The sequence below is a fragment of the Mercenaria mercenaria genome, chromosome 2, assembly GCF_021730395.1.
Source record: "Mercenaria mercenaria strain notata chromosome 2, MADL_Memer_1, whole genome shotgun sequence".
Lineage (NCBI taxonomy): Eukaryota > Metazoa > Mollusca > Bivalvia > Venerida > Veneridae > Mercenaria > Mercenaria mercenaria.
In genome coordinates, this window is record NC_069362.1 from 105939448 (window position 1) to 105956334 (window position 16887).

General features: G+C 34.1%; 1 protein-coding gene and 1 long non-coding RNA gene across 2 annotated transcripts; one reads left to right on the forward strand and one right to left on the reverse strand.

The window, feature by feature from the left end:
• The first annotated feature begins 1596 nt into the window (after positions 1-1596).
• On the forward strand, positions 1597-9259 carry LOC128555327 (uncharacterized). Its single transcript, XR_008369987.1, has 2 exons — positions 1597-1736; positions 8541-9259. It is a non-coding gene; the product is annotated as an uncharacterized LOC128555327 (long non-coding RNA).
• On the reverse strand, positions 3503-16623 carry LOC123564818 (transcription factor kayak-like). The gene is made up of 3 exons (XM_045358664.2): positions 15837-16623; positions 15413-15520; positions 3503-4154 (listed from the first exon to the last, which is right to left on the reverse strand). The coding sequence occupies exons 1-3, from the start codon at positions 16206-16208 to the stop codon at positions 3762-3764; spliced, it is 873 nt and encodes a 290-aa protein (XP_045214599.1). The 5' UTR covers positions 16209-16623; the 3' UTR covers positions 3503-3761.
• Positions 16624-16887: the final 264 nt, after the last annotated feature.

A 16887-nucleotide genomic window follows, 5' to 3' on the forward strand; every position in this document is an offset into this window, starting at 1 on the left:
CTGTGCCTACAGATGATTTAGGAAACTGAAAAACTAAACACACCAAAAATGCAATATTAAGGGACCTTGAAAAGAGCAAACGATGCATCTAGAACGTGCCCAAATGCATAAAATGCTTAAACCAAGGCACCCCACAGTGGCTTAGGCAGTCTCCTACACCCCTCTGCTACAGCTGGAAAAAGGCCAGCTATGCAACAGTTTCTCAAAAATGTTGAGATCAGCTACACCACTGCATATATTTAATATTTGAGCCGCGCCATAAGAAACCAACATAGTGGTTTTGCGACCAGCATGGATTCAGTTCAGCCTGCGCATCCGCGCAGTCTGGTCAGGATCCGTGCTGTTCAAAGCCTAAACTGTTAGCGAACAGTATGGATGCGCAGGCTGGTCTGGATGCATGCTGGTCGCAAAACCACTATGTTGGTTTTCTCATGGCGCGGCTCATATGACCCTCCCATTATTGTATGTGTGTAAATACAGTATAGCAATAGAACATTTTATAATAGACATATCTTAGATGCATATGCTTATTTCACTAAATATACACATTTTAAATCAAACTGTTCTAATTTCAAGAAAACGAATATGTAATAAAATGGTTATTTGTGACAGACTGACAGGAATATAACTTATTTATGAGGCATCCTGGGCGCTGTTTGGCGGTTTCTGGTCGCCCGGATATAGAAAACTATCACTGATGTTTAATCTCTTTTACTTTTATGGTATTTTAATAATAAATACCCTTTATTCAATTCAATATCTGTTGTTGAGTTTTCTATACAGAGTGATACTTCAGTAACCTTTGGGGAAACAATAGGACATAAATATATTTTATATACGTATAAAATGTTTTATGTACTTGTTTCTTATTCTGTTCTGCATATATGTTTTAACCATGACTCATGGTTCAACGAAGGGGCTTATGTTAAGTGTACTGTAAAAAGGAGCCAATGAGATCCATTCCTTTATGTCACATGGTTATATGAACCAATCGCTTGCTGAGTAGTCAGTCTTTATTTAGTTGCGGAATCTGTTAAAGGTGATTCATTTTCGTTTAGACCTCCACCTCCCCAACCACCTCTTTTTATAACTTTTTTGAACATTTGGATCCGTTAAGACAATCAGTCCATAGTTTTTTAAAGATTCTCATTGGCTCTTCATTTTATATAAAAAAACGTTGAAATGTTCCATTTTCTAATTTGCCTATTTGCTTGAAATTTGAAGCCTTTTACATTTGTTAAATCTGGTTTTATGACAATTTTCATTATACTGTGTTTTACATACGGGTCGGCGGTTTCTGGTCGCCCGGATATAGAAAACTATCACTGATGTTTAATCTCTTTTACTTTTATGGTATTTTAATAATAAATACCCTTTATTCAATTCAATATCTGTTGTTGAGTTTTCTATACAGAGTGATACTTCAGTAACCTTTGGGGAAACAATAGGACATAAATGAGGATTTAAACCATCATAATTTAATTAACTTGTTAGGGCATTTGCAAATAAAACGTCCGCCTTTTGAGAAAACAAGTATATGGAGTTTACAAAGTGAACATTTTAGGGTTTATCTCTACATTTTCACGTCGGAACAATCTGGATTATCTACTCAACATATGGAATTGACTCTCAAGCTTTCAAGTTATTGATCGGACAGCTGGTCTTTCTAACAAAGCTGGTATAAGCATCTTTAAACACCAAGAAAATGTATATGAAGAAAGGAATTGTATTTACATGTAAGTAATAAAACTTTAACCCAAATCAAAAAAGGTTCTTTTCTTCAAAATACTTACGTGACAGGAATTATAACATAAACACAAGGTGATAAATAAACATGTTAAACCTGTAAAAATATCCATGCAGATTTGATATCAAAATTTGTCAATATGCCCTACAACACACTTTACATATCTTTGTGTACGCACACCAGTGACATATATATTCTTGTAAACTCATCAGTGATACATATTTGTGTAACTTTTGAAAAACATGTAGCCCTGAATCGGACAAATATCGCACAGTAATAAGGCGCTTTGATATGTAAACAAACAAAACAATAGCATAAATTTAAGTCAATACACTTCGTTTACCCTGCAAGTAGTAAATCCTCGGTGGCCGAGTGTGGTATTGGTATTCGTCTTATACTTTTTCGTCGGGAGTTCGATTCTCGACCCGTGAAAAAGTATTTTGAAAACTATATTTAATTTCTTTTTTTTTCAATACGATTCAACGCAAACAACAAAAGTCTGTTAATCTGGTTCTAACTTGTTAACTAACTTATATGTCATTGTTAACACGTAATCATGTTTAAATCAGTAAGCTTCATCTTTAATATGATTTAATGTTTTTAAGCTTTCGTGAATAAATTAGATATCAGAGAAAAACAAACTTACTCAAATATATAAATTATATGCAAAATTAAAAAAGTGACGGATGCAACGTTCGAACCATCAAAACTATTACTGCAAAACTATTACTGTCCACTCAACCAATCTGACTAAAGTACTTGATCTTCTAAACGAAGATCTGAGAACGACCCATTCACATTCGTCTTCTGTATATTTTGGATTTCCATTATTGCTATTTTTATGTTATCCAATCAGGCGACTTGTTCGATTGTCAAAGAGTAAGAAAAATATGCAGTTATTCCAGGACTCGAACCCGGGACCCCTCGCTTACAAAGCAAGTGGCCTACCGACTGAGCTAACCGGCTATCTGATACATTACGACATAAGAATTGTAAATATCAAAAGTCAATGCTAGAGGTAGATTTGCAAGATGTTGTAAGCTAGGCTCTGATTGGCTAGTGAAAGGGCCGTCAGAACGAGGCAATGAATAGGTCGTTTTCAGATCCTATGCGTAGCGTAATAGGAGATGTACTTTAGTCAGATTGTCCACTCAACCTACTGCGCCATCAAGCCAACTATTGTTTTTACATTCAATATCTTTCCTTTTAGAAGAGATTGCTTACGACTGATGGTTTTTATTAACTGTTGCTAAAAATAAAAACGCCATAATACTGTGCGGTACTTGTACCATTAATCAATTCCGAATTGGGCGTTCAAGATACAGTACGATGCATCAACATGGTGAATGAAAATGAATTAATAGTGGCCAAACTATTTTGTATGATGTTTGAAAATGTATGGTGTCTAACGTTCCTTCAAAACGCAGAATGTCATTTTTTGAAACTTCCTGTAAATTAATCAAGATTTAATTAATTGCCAAGAATAAATCACCACTATTATTCTCCTAACAATTAAAAAGCATAAAATGAATGGCATAACTTTATCATGACATCACCATATATTAGGGGTTCTAACTGACCAAGCAGAGAGCTGTATTTTTGAGTACCTGCCAGCTTCCACTTGAGAATAACAAAGTATATTTACAATGAACACATAGTGACTTTAGAAATAAATATCACAATATTGTATAAATCAAATTAAAATGTTTCACTGCGCATGTCCTAGTTGATGCAACAAACAACAAAACTGTGAAGTTTCATTGAAATATTATATGGATTTAATACCTTTATTTTAGTTATAAGTTTGAGATTTTACACTGAGTGAAGTCTATGATAATGTCCGAGTAAAATGTAATCATTACCCAAGTGAATTTAGTATCATTCCGCAATGTTTTGGACCTTTTAAAATTATGAATATGTTCTCCTAACAGTTAAAAATCATGAAAAATGAATGGTTCACTAGATCTACAAGTACGGTACTAACACCTAAATATTCTCCACACAATGGTCTCCGTTAATGGCTCAAAACATCTTGATGCAATGCTGCAGCTGTCTGTGTGCTAGTACGCCCACCAATGCATTTGCTGTTCAGCGCTGCCAGTGATGACGATGTTACATTTCTTTTTGTGAACAGATGATTAAATGATGACGTCATGTCCTCTTTAGTGCACTCATGACTAGTTTTTATTGACGAGCCCATATCTGATTTAGTGCACAGATGATTGGTTATTGATGATGACGTCACGTCCGGTATAGTGCACCAATGGCTGGCTATTGACGATGATGTCGTGTCCTGTTTAGAACATTTATGGCTTGCCATTTTAGTACTAAGTAGACGCTTTATATTTTGCAGAAGTTTTACTTCGTTAGAAAGTTTATCATTTTCTGTCTCAAGATTCTCAAGTTCCTGTAAAATGACAAAAATATGGAATCTGAGCGGTAATAAAAGTGATTTCAATTGAAAAATATCAGTACTACTAATGCATTACAATAATTATTTTCTCCACTTTCTGAATTTGCTTAAACTTATGATATATGAATAATTGCTACACCGCTACAACACAAAGTATTTAAAGATGGAAAGATTATTAGACAACGTTCGTGACACATCGTTCTCAGTTGTTTCTTTTATTCATATCCCCAGTCACCGACTGCAGACCAAATTGATGTTGAAAGCTACATACATAAACCAGACATATGATTCAATCAAGGGTATGAGTCTTACTGATCAAATAACGTCATCATAGTTGCTGGTTTATTCTGTTCCAAAATAAATACACACGATGGAAATACCTAGCAAGAAAAACTAAACAAAACAAAGCTAACATTATTCTTTTTTTTTTTTTTGATTTCTTAATAGTTAACAACTAACGTAGAGCTGCGCAAACAGCACTGCGAGGTGTCTCAAAATGGACTCCCGAGTTTTTCTACTTTTCTTGTATAGAATCTATACAAATAATAACCGGAAATATAGACACAAAAAGATACACAAGACAAACAAATGCAGGTGCAGTTCTGTGAATGTACAACAAAGCAGAATTCGGCCTCATTCCTAAGCAAGACCAAAATATTTTTCATCCCATAAAGGATATGTTTTGAAATAATCTAGAAATGACTCAAACAGAAAACCGTAAGAAAGCATAAACAGAAACTTTGTATTGAAATGTACAACGTATTGACACGAGAAGTACAATTTCTGAGTCATTCCATTGTGTTCATTGTGTGTATATTCACATGACAAAAGAAACAAGATTTCTTCTCTTTCTTGTGCACCATTCTTAAATCTGAGAAAATAAGACGATATTTCGAAGTACAGAAGGCAACCAAGTAGAACGCTTTTAATCAAAAACAACAGCAGATTTGGTTTGCATTGACTTTTACGGAATTCTATCATTAATAACCTTTACCCCTCCCAAAACATGTAATCATAATGACACTTAAAGACTACTTTGTGAATATGTTTTGTTTTCAGGGTAGTTGATAGTTTATTTGGATTATTCTTTAAAGTCAGCCTCAAAAATATACCTCTTTACCAGATCACGTCTCTAGTTTGTTTACACTTATATCGGTACATACCAGCCATTCCTACATTTCATGTGCATTTACGATTTTTCCTTGTCTTTGTGATATTCCTTCAATGTACGCTACTCAATTCATGCCGAAAGCCTTAATTTTCTTTGACAGTATTGCGAGTTATCATTTTCAAACAAGTTTTCACTTGTTGAGTTCTAATAACACATCAAAATGTGCTCCTAAACATGTAGAAATTATTAGATTTTGGCTGTATCAAGATTGGGTGCGTTAAGTAGAAATTGATCTTTAACAAGACACCTTCTTATAAAAAGCGGATAGTAATATTAATGATTTGTTAGAACATATGTCTATGCAAAAATATCAAAAATCGTTTGAATTATCATCTTTTTAAATGAAATATTGAAATGTTACAAGTGTCGCCAAAACCATGTTAATATCCGTGTGCTTTGAATACGAGTTATTTTGTTCATACACTCTATGTTTTGGCTTCCGTTCATCATTTATAGCCCCACTAGGCAATACAAATACACAATCAAATGATTTTATTCATGCTCAATTCTCCGTTAGCATCAAAATCATCTCATGTGAATTAAGACAAAAATATTAACATCCGTTGATCATATTTACTAAAACTTACGCAGATAAGCACATGTTTGACATGTCTGAATGTACAAATAACATATATATAAATCAAAATAAAATGAATGAGGGACAATAGGTCGCCTTGTTCGTCTTACAATACTTAGAAAAGAACGATTTTATAAACGTCCGTGACCATTTACTTCCGTGATGTTTTTAACGGTATGGTATCGGTTTTTATGGCATCCTCACAATGTGCAGTTAGTTTAACAGACGCACCGTCTCGCCTGAAGTTGAAGTTGAATCGCGCCATCACTTAGAAAATCAATTCATGCCCTTGGAACTGAATATTGTTTAACTTTACGGATTTTAGAAGATGTAGGTTAATTATGTTTCCCCCAGAAGACATATTGTTTTTGCCCTGTCCGTCCGTCCGTCCTTCCGTCCGTCCGTCCGTCCGTCACACTTCATTTCCGAGCAATAACTGGAGAACCATTTGACCTAGAACCTTCAAACTTCATAGGGTTGTAGGGCTGCTGGAGTAGACGACCCCTATTGTTTTTGGGGTCACTCCGTCAAAGGTCAAGGTCACAGGGGCCTGAACATTGAAAACCATTTCCGATCAATAACTAGAGAACCGCTTGACCCAGAGTGTTGAAACTTCATAGGATGATTGGTCATGAAGAGTAGATGAACTCTATTGATTTTGGGGTCACTCCGTCAAAGGTCAAGGTCACAGGGGCCTGAACATTGAAAACCATTTCCGATCAATAACTAGAGAACCATTTGACCCAGAATGTTGAAACTTCATCGGATGATTGATCATGAAGAGTAGATGACTCCTATTGATTTTGGGATCACTCCGTCAAAGGTCAAGTTCACAGGGGCCTGAACATTGAAAACCATTTCCGATCAATAACTTGAGAACCACTTGACCCAGAATGTTGAAACTTCATAGGATGATTGGTCATAAAGAGTAAATGACCCCTATTGATTTTGGGGTCACTCCATCAAAGGTCAAGGTCACAGGGGCATGAACATTGAAAACCATTTCTGATCAATAACTTGAGAACCACTTGACCCAGAATGTTGAAACTTCATAGGATGATTGGTCATGAAGAGTAGATGACCCCTATTGATTTTGGGGTCACTCTGTGAAAGGTCAAGGTCACAGGGGCCCGAACATTGAAAACTATTTCCGGTCAGTAACTTGAGAACCATTTGACCCAGAATGATGAAACTTCATAGGATGATTGGTCATGCCGAGTAGATGACCCCTAACGATTTTAGGGTCACTCTGTTAAAGGTCAAGGCCACAGGGGCCTGAACATGGAAAACCATTTCCAATCAATAACTTGAGAACCTCTCGACCCAGAATGTTGAAACTTCATAGGATGATTGTTCATGCAGAGTAAATGACCCTTATTGTTTTTGGGGTCACCCCATTAAAGGACAAGGTCACAGGGACCTGAACATTGATAACCAGTTCCGATCAATAACTTGAGAACCATTTGACCCAGAATGTTGAAACTTCATAGGATGATTAAACATGCAGAGTAGATGACCCCTATTGATTTTGGGGTCAGTCTATTAAAGGTCAAGGTCACAGTGGCCTGTTCATGTAAAATCATTTTTTGGAAATAACTTGAGAACCACTTGACCTACACTGTTGAAACTTAATAGGATGATTGGACATGCAGAGTGGATGACCCCTATTTATTTTGAGGTCACTTGATCAAAGGTCAAGGTCACAGGAGCCTGAACAGTGACTTGAGAACCACTAGGCCAAGAGTGTTGAAATTTAGCGTGATGACTGGACATGCCAAGTAGATGATCCCTATTGCAGCTAACCATCAGTGTCTCTTCGACTTTCGCTTCTGACCCCTATTGACTTCTTGCCTATAGGACTTTGCATTGGGGGAGACATGCGCTTTTTTACAAAAGCATTTTCTAGTTTTATATTGTTTTTCCTCAGATCGTTTTAACCACCGCCTCGGTAGCCTAGTGGTAGAGCGTCCGCTTCGAGTGCGGGAGGTCGTGGGTTCGACCCCCGGCCTCGTCATACCAAAGACATAAAAACTGGTACTAGCAGCTTCCTCGCTTGGCGCTCAGCATTAAGGGGGTAGTGCTAGGACTGGTCAGCCCGGTGTCTGTATAATGTGACTGGGTGGGGTATCATGCCACGTGTCTACGGCGTGATATTATAGTGAGGCAGCACTATATAACGGATGTTAAACTTAAATGATTTTCTTTAAAGTTTATTGAAAATGTTCATTTATAAAGTACATTACCTACATTAATTGTCAGAGAACAATGTCGGTTATCAGTTAAAATAGTTTACAGTTAGGATAACTGGCTTGTTCATCAATTCTGATTCGATTTCAGTTGTATCAAATGTAACGATTGTTAACACAATAACTGTTGTTGTAATTTCCGAAATAACTGTTGGTATATTGATGATTTGTTATTAATATTAACCTTTTATATCTCCATTGATACCGGTGATTGTCATAAAGTAGTCTTTAGAATGTGTTATTCTTTCTAAAACAATGAATACACTGACAATAAAGATTAACATGAATTTATGTAATGTTTACTAAGAGTCTTAAGCGGAGACAACGCTTTTATGCAGGCATAAACGTAGTACTTCAAACATTGTTTTTTTTTATATCTATTTCAGAATGGTTTTGTCAAGAGTAGAAATCCAAAGAAGATATCGAGAGAGAAAGAAATCAGAGTCGGGAGCATTCTTGAAAAAGGATAGAGATCGAAAACGAAAAGCGTACATACCAACTTCTGAACTAGATGAAAAAAGTGCTAAGAAAAGAAGGGAACAAACTTTAGAAAGAATTAAACGTCACAATCACATTGGAGTAGTTACTGATATTGATAAATCAAAGGAGAAGACAAAGATTCACTTTATGGAAGAATCAGGGAAAATTGGAGATAGTTTTCGCTGATCTAACAAGAGAGATGAAATATGGATTTCTAATCAGGATATCATTACTACAATACCTGAACCATATCCATCTGGGAAAACTAAGAGACAGTTTAAGTTGGCCAAAGAAATAATTGATCTAAATTAAAACGCTTTATGAAAAGAAGCTTCTTGAGATAAACTTGAAATAATAGTGTAAAACGTGGTCAGTCATGACGATTTTTAAATATGGTAGTCATTTATTAACCTCCGTTACCAAACACAGTTGAACTTGGCAGCACTAAACATACTACATGGAATGTTTATATGTTTCTATATAAGCAGGAACTTTTAATTTTAATATGCAGCTGCTTTAAGTGACAGTGATTTAGATTGCTATATATGAAAATGGAGATTTTTATCAGTCTTCGTCATTATTGTTTGTTTGGTCAGCCTTTTAAAATAAAAATAGTTTCTCTCTATATTATTTTATTTGTTCATATGTTAGTTATTGCAAAGATGGAAGTTGCATTATAAATTAAGCACAACCCTATTAATATGACAGAGTGTTTTAATGTACGAAATTAAAGTTTTAAAGTAGTTAACAAGTCTATTAACATCCGTTACAATATGAAGATGCTTTAAATTATGGTTTGACTTGCATGTCATTTGTTCTTAGATAGATACCTATCTCAATCTGAGTTCTGTTTATTTTATTGTTTCAAAAACGACAACTAAAATGGATCTGACACTTCAAAAATATATATTTTATCAAACATGAAGTAAAAGTAAACATGAGACAAGAGATCACAGAGTGATCTTGGCGCCCACCATTGAGCCATTTTTGAATGTTCCAATTTCAAGACTAGCATAAGGTCAAATTTCATTTCGGTACACAACACTGTGCATGTGGTCCATGCATGTGGTCCAAATTTGAAAGCTGTAGCTTGAGAAATGTGAAAGTAGGTCACAAGATCAATTTCAAGGTCAAAGTTCATTTCAGTATACAAAATTATGCATGTGCTTCAAATCTGGAGGCTGCAGCTTGAGAAATGTGAAAGCAGGTACTAGGTAAAAATCAATGTCAAATTTCAATTCAGAACACAAAAATATGCATGTGGTCCAAATTTGAAGCCTGTACCTTCAAAAATGTGAAAGTAGGTCACTAGGTCAATGTCAAGGTTAAAGTCTTTTCGATACACAAAACTGTGCATGTGGTCCAAATTTGAAGGATGTAGCTTGAGAAATGTGAAAGTAGGTCACTAGGTCAAAATCAAGGTCAAATTTCATTTCGGAACACGAAACTATTCATGTGGTCCACATTTGAAGTCTGTACCTTCGAAAATGTGAAAGTAGGTCACTAGGTCAATGTCAAGATCAAAGTTTTTTCCAGTGCACAAAACTATGCATGTGGTCCAAATCTGAAGGCGGTAGCTTGAGAAATGTGAAAGCAGGTCACTAGGTCAAAATCAAGGTCAAATTTCATTTTGGAACACGAAACTATCCACGTGGTCCACATTTGAAGTCTGTACCTTCAAAAATGTGAAAGTAGGTCACTAGGTCAATGTCAAGGTCAACGTTTTTTTCGGTACACAAAACTATGCATGTAGTCCAAATTTGAAGGCTGTAGCTTGAGAAATGTGAAAGTAGGTCACTAGGTCAAAATCAAGGTCAAATTATATTTCGTAACACGAAACTATGCATGTGGTCTAAATTTGAAGTCTGTACCTTCAAAAATGCGGAATTAAGTCACTAGGTCAAAGTTTTTTCCGGTGCACAAAACTATGCATGCGGTCCAAATTTGAAGGCTGTAGCTACAGAAATGTGAAAGTAGGTCACTAGATCAAATCAAGGTCAACTCATGTCAAGGTTCATCTTGCCACTCAAAACTATACATGTGGTCCAAATTTGAATGTTTTCCCTATATAAGTCTATATGAACCATGTGACCCCAGGGCGGGGCCATATTTGACCCTAGGGGGATAATTTGAACAAACTTGGTAGAGAACCACTAGATGATGCTATATTACAAATATCAAAGCCCTAGGCTTTGTGGTTTAGACAAGATTTTCAAAGTTTTTCCCTATATAAGTCTATGTAAACCATATGCCCCCCAGGGCGGGGCCATATTTCACCCTAGGGGGATAATTTGAACAATCTTAGTAGAAGATCATTAGATGATGTCACATACAAAATATCAAAGCCCTAGGCCCTGTCGTTTTGGACAAGAGTTTTTTCAAAGTTTTTCCCTATATAAGTCTATATAAACCATGTGACCCCCGGGGCGGGGCCATATTTGATGCCAGGGAAATAATTTGAATAATCTTGGTAGAGGACCACTAGATGATGCTTTATACCAAATATCAAAACCCTAGGCTCTGTGGTTTTGGACAAGAAGATTTTCATAGTTTTTCCCTATATAAATCTATGTAAATTACAGAAATAAACAAAGGGCCATAACTCACTCAAAAATTGTTGAACTAGTCTGATTTTCAGGGGGACACAACTAGGGTACCAAGACATCGTTCTGACAAAGTTTGGTCAAAATCCCCCCAGTAGTTTTTGAGGAGATGCGATAACGAGAAATTGTTAATGGACGGACTGACGGACGGACGGACCACGGACGCAGAGTGATTTGAATAGCCCACCATCTGATGATGGTGGGCTAAAAATGTTAAATATATTATGAAGGGTGATGTTTATCAATCCTCCCTCGTGATCTGATCAGTGTCTGCAATAAAGTATACATGATATCTAGTCTCTTGATATCTTGAAAAGTCATACTTTAAGAATAATAAACTTTCATATCGATTTCGAAACCTTACTTTTTCATTTTTTTTCCAAACCCAAATGGCACAAAAAATATAGGAATGGCTGATACGTGTAGGTGTTCAAGACATTGTGGCAAAAAACCAAACACTTTATGTACATTTTTATCATTTATACGGTGCATTATGGCATAGCGGATAGCTAATTAATTTTTCCAGCATTTCAATTCAGACAAATGAAATTAAGTAGTTTTTTTATATATCATACAGAAAACAGTTTTCCTTTTCAAAACATTCAGCTTTTAATAGAAATTCATGTGTTTTTCTCTCCATGCCATTGTTTACATATGCACTGATTTAGGGTGTACAGGATAGCTTTGGTCATCTTTTCTATTATTACTTTAAAGTCCACATACAAAAGAACTTCTCAATTCCTATTTACTATATTATCAGAATAATAATGTATTCAAAAACATTTAGCTTTTTAAATTTCTGTCAAATAGTTTTCATCCACTGATGTTTATTTTTTTACATACTCACTGGTTTAGTCGGTAACGGATAGCTTCGATTTTCATTGACTGACACATGAAATGTAAACAAGCAAACATTTAAAATGTATATCAAAATGTCTATCTGCATGCCAGTAAAAGAATGATATGAAAATTAATACAATGATTCAAGTCTGAATACAAAATTTATCAACCTATCCTGTATACCATAGAATCCGCTATATCCTAAAGCACTGTATATTTAAATGAGATTGAAACGCAATACGATATACGTGTACAGTAAAAATAAGCTGAAATATTTTCAATTCATTCGTTCATTACTGACTTTGTTAAAGTCTTTAGAATCACTAATCCTAATGAATCAAACTATATTTCCCTGTATAGTTATAACGAATCGCTCGGTCTGTGTACATGAAACAATCTTCATAATTTTACCCCCTGCTAAGTAATTTCAATGTGACAATTATTAACCTAAATTACTCCCCTTTCTCGGTCTTCAAAAACAATTATTTAATAGTTAGATGTAAGTGGTAAAATGTTCCAATATTTTCTATAAAATTAGCTTGTGATTTTTTCTTCACTAGGTAAAAGGAAAAACTACGAGCTAAAGTTTAACAGAAATGTTTTAAGAATATTTTATTGGCCAAAACTTACTAAGTGATTAATGTCACAAACTAAAACAATAACATTTTAAAACATTTTTTTCAATATAATAAAATAAAGTCGCGCCGAGATTCCAATAGCGCAGTCAATCTGTAGTTACCAAATTTAATGTACAGATCATCTCATTGGTATTTTTCGGTTACCTGGGGTCAAATTTATCAATATTTCATAAAAGCTAAAGATAGCTAGTGACATATTTATCTAAATGTTCAAGCTAACGTGAAGCCCGAAAAAAATTGCAGTAATGCAAGCTGTTCTAATTTTGCATCATTATGTTTATATGCACATCATGCATGAAGTTCGTTTAACAATAAACATAATTTATAAACATAAGTCATAATGTTCTATTCATGATTAAAAATGTATACTTTTAGGACAAATTAATGATATGGTATTGCCTAGCTAAAATAAGCTAGTGCTTTTCAACTTCAAGACCACTGGCTATTCCAAAATTCAACGGGCATTTTGCTTGTATGTTTGTTTAAATTTGTACTCTGCTTTACAGAAGTGATCACTTTGTACACAAAAACTTTTCACTAAAGAACTGGAGCACTATTGAGACATTTCTTGAAAAATATAATCCTAAAATAACAAAAGAAAAAAAACCACCTTTATCAGGAAAAAATAACTTCTTGTCAATATTCAATTTGATATATGAATTCTGCTAAAATTACAAGTGACCCCAAAATCACAGTCTGAAATCAATTGTCTTTCTTATGACATACATACATAAAGATCACTTATGATTTCAGCATTTTCGCTCGATTTTTGTTTTGCATTTACAGATAAAATAATCCATATATTAAAAATATGTAGATTTGTAGATTTTTTTACATATCATATAAATACCATTTTTGTAGACCTGAGTATATCGCACAGTGATATATTTCATAAAAACATGCAATACAAATTTAATAGTAAAAATAAGTATAAAATTTCGGAAAAAATATCCCGCTTTCTCGATGAACAAAAAAGTATTCGCCTCTCAAAATGTCAAAATTGACAGAAAAGATAAATAAATTTTTTGTTCCTTCTCTCGTTTCATTTTTCTTGAAAATTTTCCGAAGAACTATTGATAAATTCGAAGTGACCTTTACAGTAATCATTTTATGCTTGTGCGTTTTAAAAGCCCTTACGCTTTTAACACGAACAAACATAAAATGAATAATGAAATATGGTATGATAATGATAATTTGTAATTTCACATATTGTCAGACCATGGTTTTACTGACAAATGACAACTATATTTAGGAACATTTATCATGATCATCAGTTGTTATTACAACGTTTTGTAATAAACCATCGTATGATAGTCAGTAATATTTTTTGTGCACGACAAAGCTTTACAAATGTTTGTAGATTTTGTACCAATATTTACTTATTCTTCGCAGTATAAACATATCCTCTTGTATTTATTTGCAACAGTTATTCATTATATATGTATAAAAACATGTTAGAGCTCTATTGATTTAATATTTTAAGTTCAAACTGGCAAACAAATATAAATTTGCTTCAAAAGCAAATGCGCCAGATCGTACTATCTATATTTTTATGACTTTTAATATGCACACTTTAAATTCTTAAACAGTGATAAACAAATTGTTCGAGAACAATATAATGTACATGACACTACATTTCCGACAGAGTGCAGATATACCAATGTGTATGTATCTAAATAAATAATAACCTTGATAAAATTTATGTATATTTATCTTAAACTTAAATTTAACAGCATCAAATATTGAAATGTAATATAAACAAACACTGATGTTTAAACACGTGGATAATTAACCAAACTGCACATGCTGCCTAAAGAGATACTATCAGCGTATCGAAACTAATGTATTTACGTCTTTGTAAACCTGTCTTTACAACAGTTTTACATTACCTGCGAAATACGAAGTATGAATCACTTTAAATGAATTAACTGAAGGAGAAACATACATAAAAGTACGATTTATATATCGTCACCTTTATTTTACGCGTTTTCATTCTTACCATCAACTCCATAGATGTAAATTTATAATATCATAGCTACTGTTTATATAGAAACGATTTCTAAAATGCAATTAAATGAACGCCAAAATGAAAACATAATAAAAAATTCATTATAGGCTAATTTCATTTATAGTCCAAAATATAAAAAAGAGATAACAGACATAAATTTGTATATGAGTAACGATGTGTTAAAATATAAAAATTAAAACGTACATTAACACAAAAAAGTGTAGACAAATAATTATCTGAGAACATTAGGCTATAAGGCTGTGGTAGAAAATACATTTATTCTCATATAATTTATTCATAAAGTCGTTTTGTTTCGCGCTATTTCTTTCCATAAATATGTATAATAAACTGACCTTTGTCATGGCCGCAATTGCTATTAAAAATACTAAGGTAGACCCTCAATTTAGACAGAATTCCTTTGATATTTGAAAGTTTAATAAACAGAACATAATTCATGAGACTATTCAAATTTTGTATAATTATGTCCCTCTCAAAACACTTGATAGATCTGTCAGAATATATGAGAGCAATGATGAAAAATTGAAGACAGTATCTAGTCGGTAGCCAGGCCAGATTACTTTTAAAAATAACGTTTCCTCCCCCCCCCCCCCCCCACCACCCTCCCGCCGAGAAAAATTGTCCTTATCCGGACGGGTCACGTGTAAAAAACGTAACTGGTCTGCACAAACCTTTTGCAAATTATCTTCGTGCTGCTGTCTTTTGAGGCGACTTTTATTTGCTGACAATCTGTTACGGTGTTTCCTTTTCAGTACTTTATCTCTTTCCTCAGGTGTTAGCTACAAATATAAAAACAATCGCAAAATATCAATAGAAGCGTTTTCTTCAGATGTTAGCTACAAATATAATAACAATCGCAAAATATCGGTGGAAGTGTTTAAGTGTTTTCTTCAGGTGTTAGCTACAGATATAAAAACAGTCGCAAAATATCGATGAAAGCGTTTTCTTCTAACACCTATAAAAACAATCACAAATTATCAATGGAAGCGTTTTCTTCAGGTGTTAGCTACAGACATAAAAACAATCGCAAAATATCAATGAAAGCTTGTTACGAGTATTTTTGTTTATTTCAGATATACTTCCAACTCAACCTACCGGATAAGATTTTGGCGCTTCGAACTTTACCCGTAATTCGCCAACTCCTTCTGATTTCCTTCTTGTTTGAATTTTTGCCTTTAGTTCTTCTTTTAAACTGACTTTTCCATTCAGATAAGTCCGTTCTAAAGCCGACGGCTGTTCCGGGGTTTGAACTTCAAGTGATCCATGGGCGTTAACGATTGATCGTAAAGCATCTGCTAAATTAGTGTCGCTGGACGCAGAGTTCGTAACTTCACTTACTTCGAATGAATCATCATCATCATCCCATTGTACAGAACTATCTTGGGATATTTGCACTGAACTATCCAACGACACTGGCGATTCGTCGTCTTGCAGAATTTGTAAAAACGATTGGCCACGAAGCGTCATGTTTAAATAAGGAGAACTAAATTATTTCTCAGTGTTTTACATAAATATTCCATATAAGATTAATCTTTTTATTGATTTTATTAAGATTTTTGTCTGATAACATACTTTTGCGTGCCAATATATATATATATATATATTTAAATTAGAATACTTCGCATTCCACGAATAGTGTCCAAGTGATCTTAAAATTTTTTGCTTATGTTTTAAGCATTTTTGTAGCCTAATTTTTCAGGTATTTGACCGCAAATATTCCACACCTTTATGCAAAAACGGGATTCCAATTTTTTTTTGAATAAAATCGTTTAAAAATCCACGCAATTTATATCGACTATTCTATAATTTTTCACTCGTACATAAACTGAAATATGTGCAATTGAAAGCAAGCTTAATCAATAAGCTACTTCTGAGAATGTAGGAAGTAGACTATATTTTAAGAAACTCTTTCCGTAGCGGGAAATTCATTTTGGGAAGTTTTTCTGCTAAAAATAGATAAACTGGAAACCCCATTATTAAACTATTATTTTTTTCGTGTTTTGACAAGCGTTTAACATATTCTAATATATACTTTGTATGTATTTGTTTTGATAATACACAATTATGCACACATACACACACATACATAAATGTAAAGAAAATGAAAGTAGAACCGAAACAGAAACTTTAAACGTATGTTGATTGA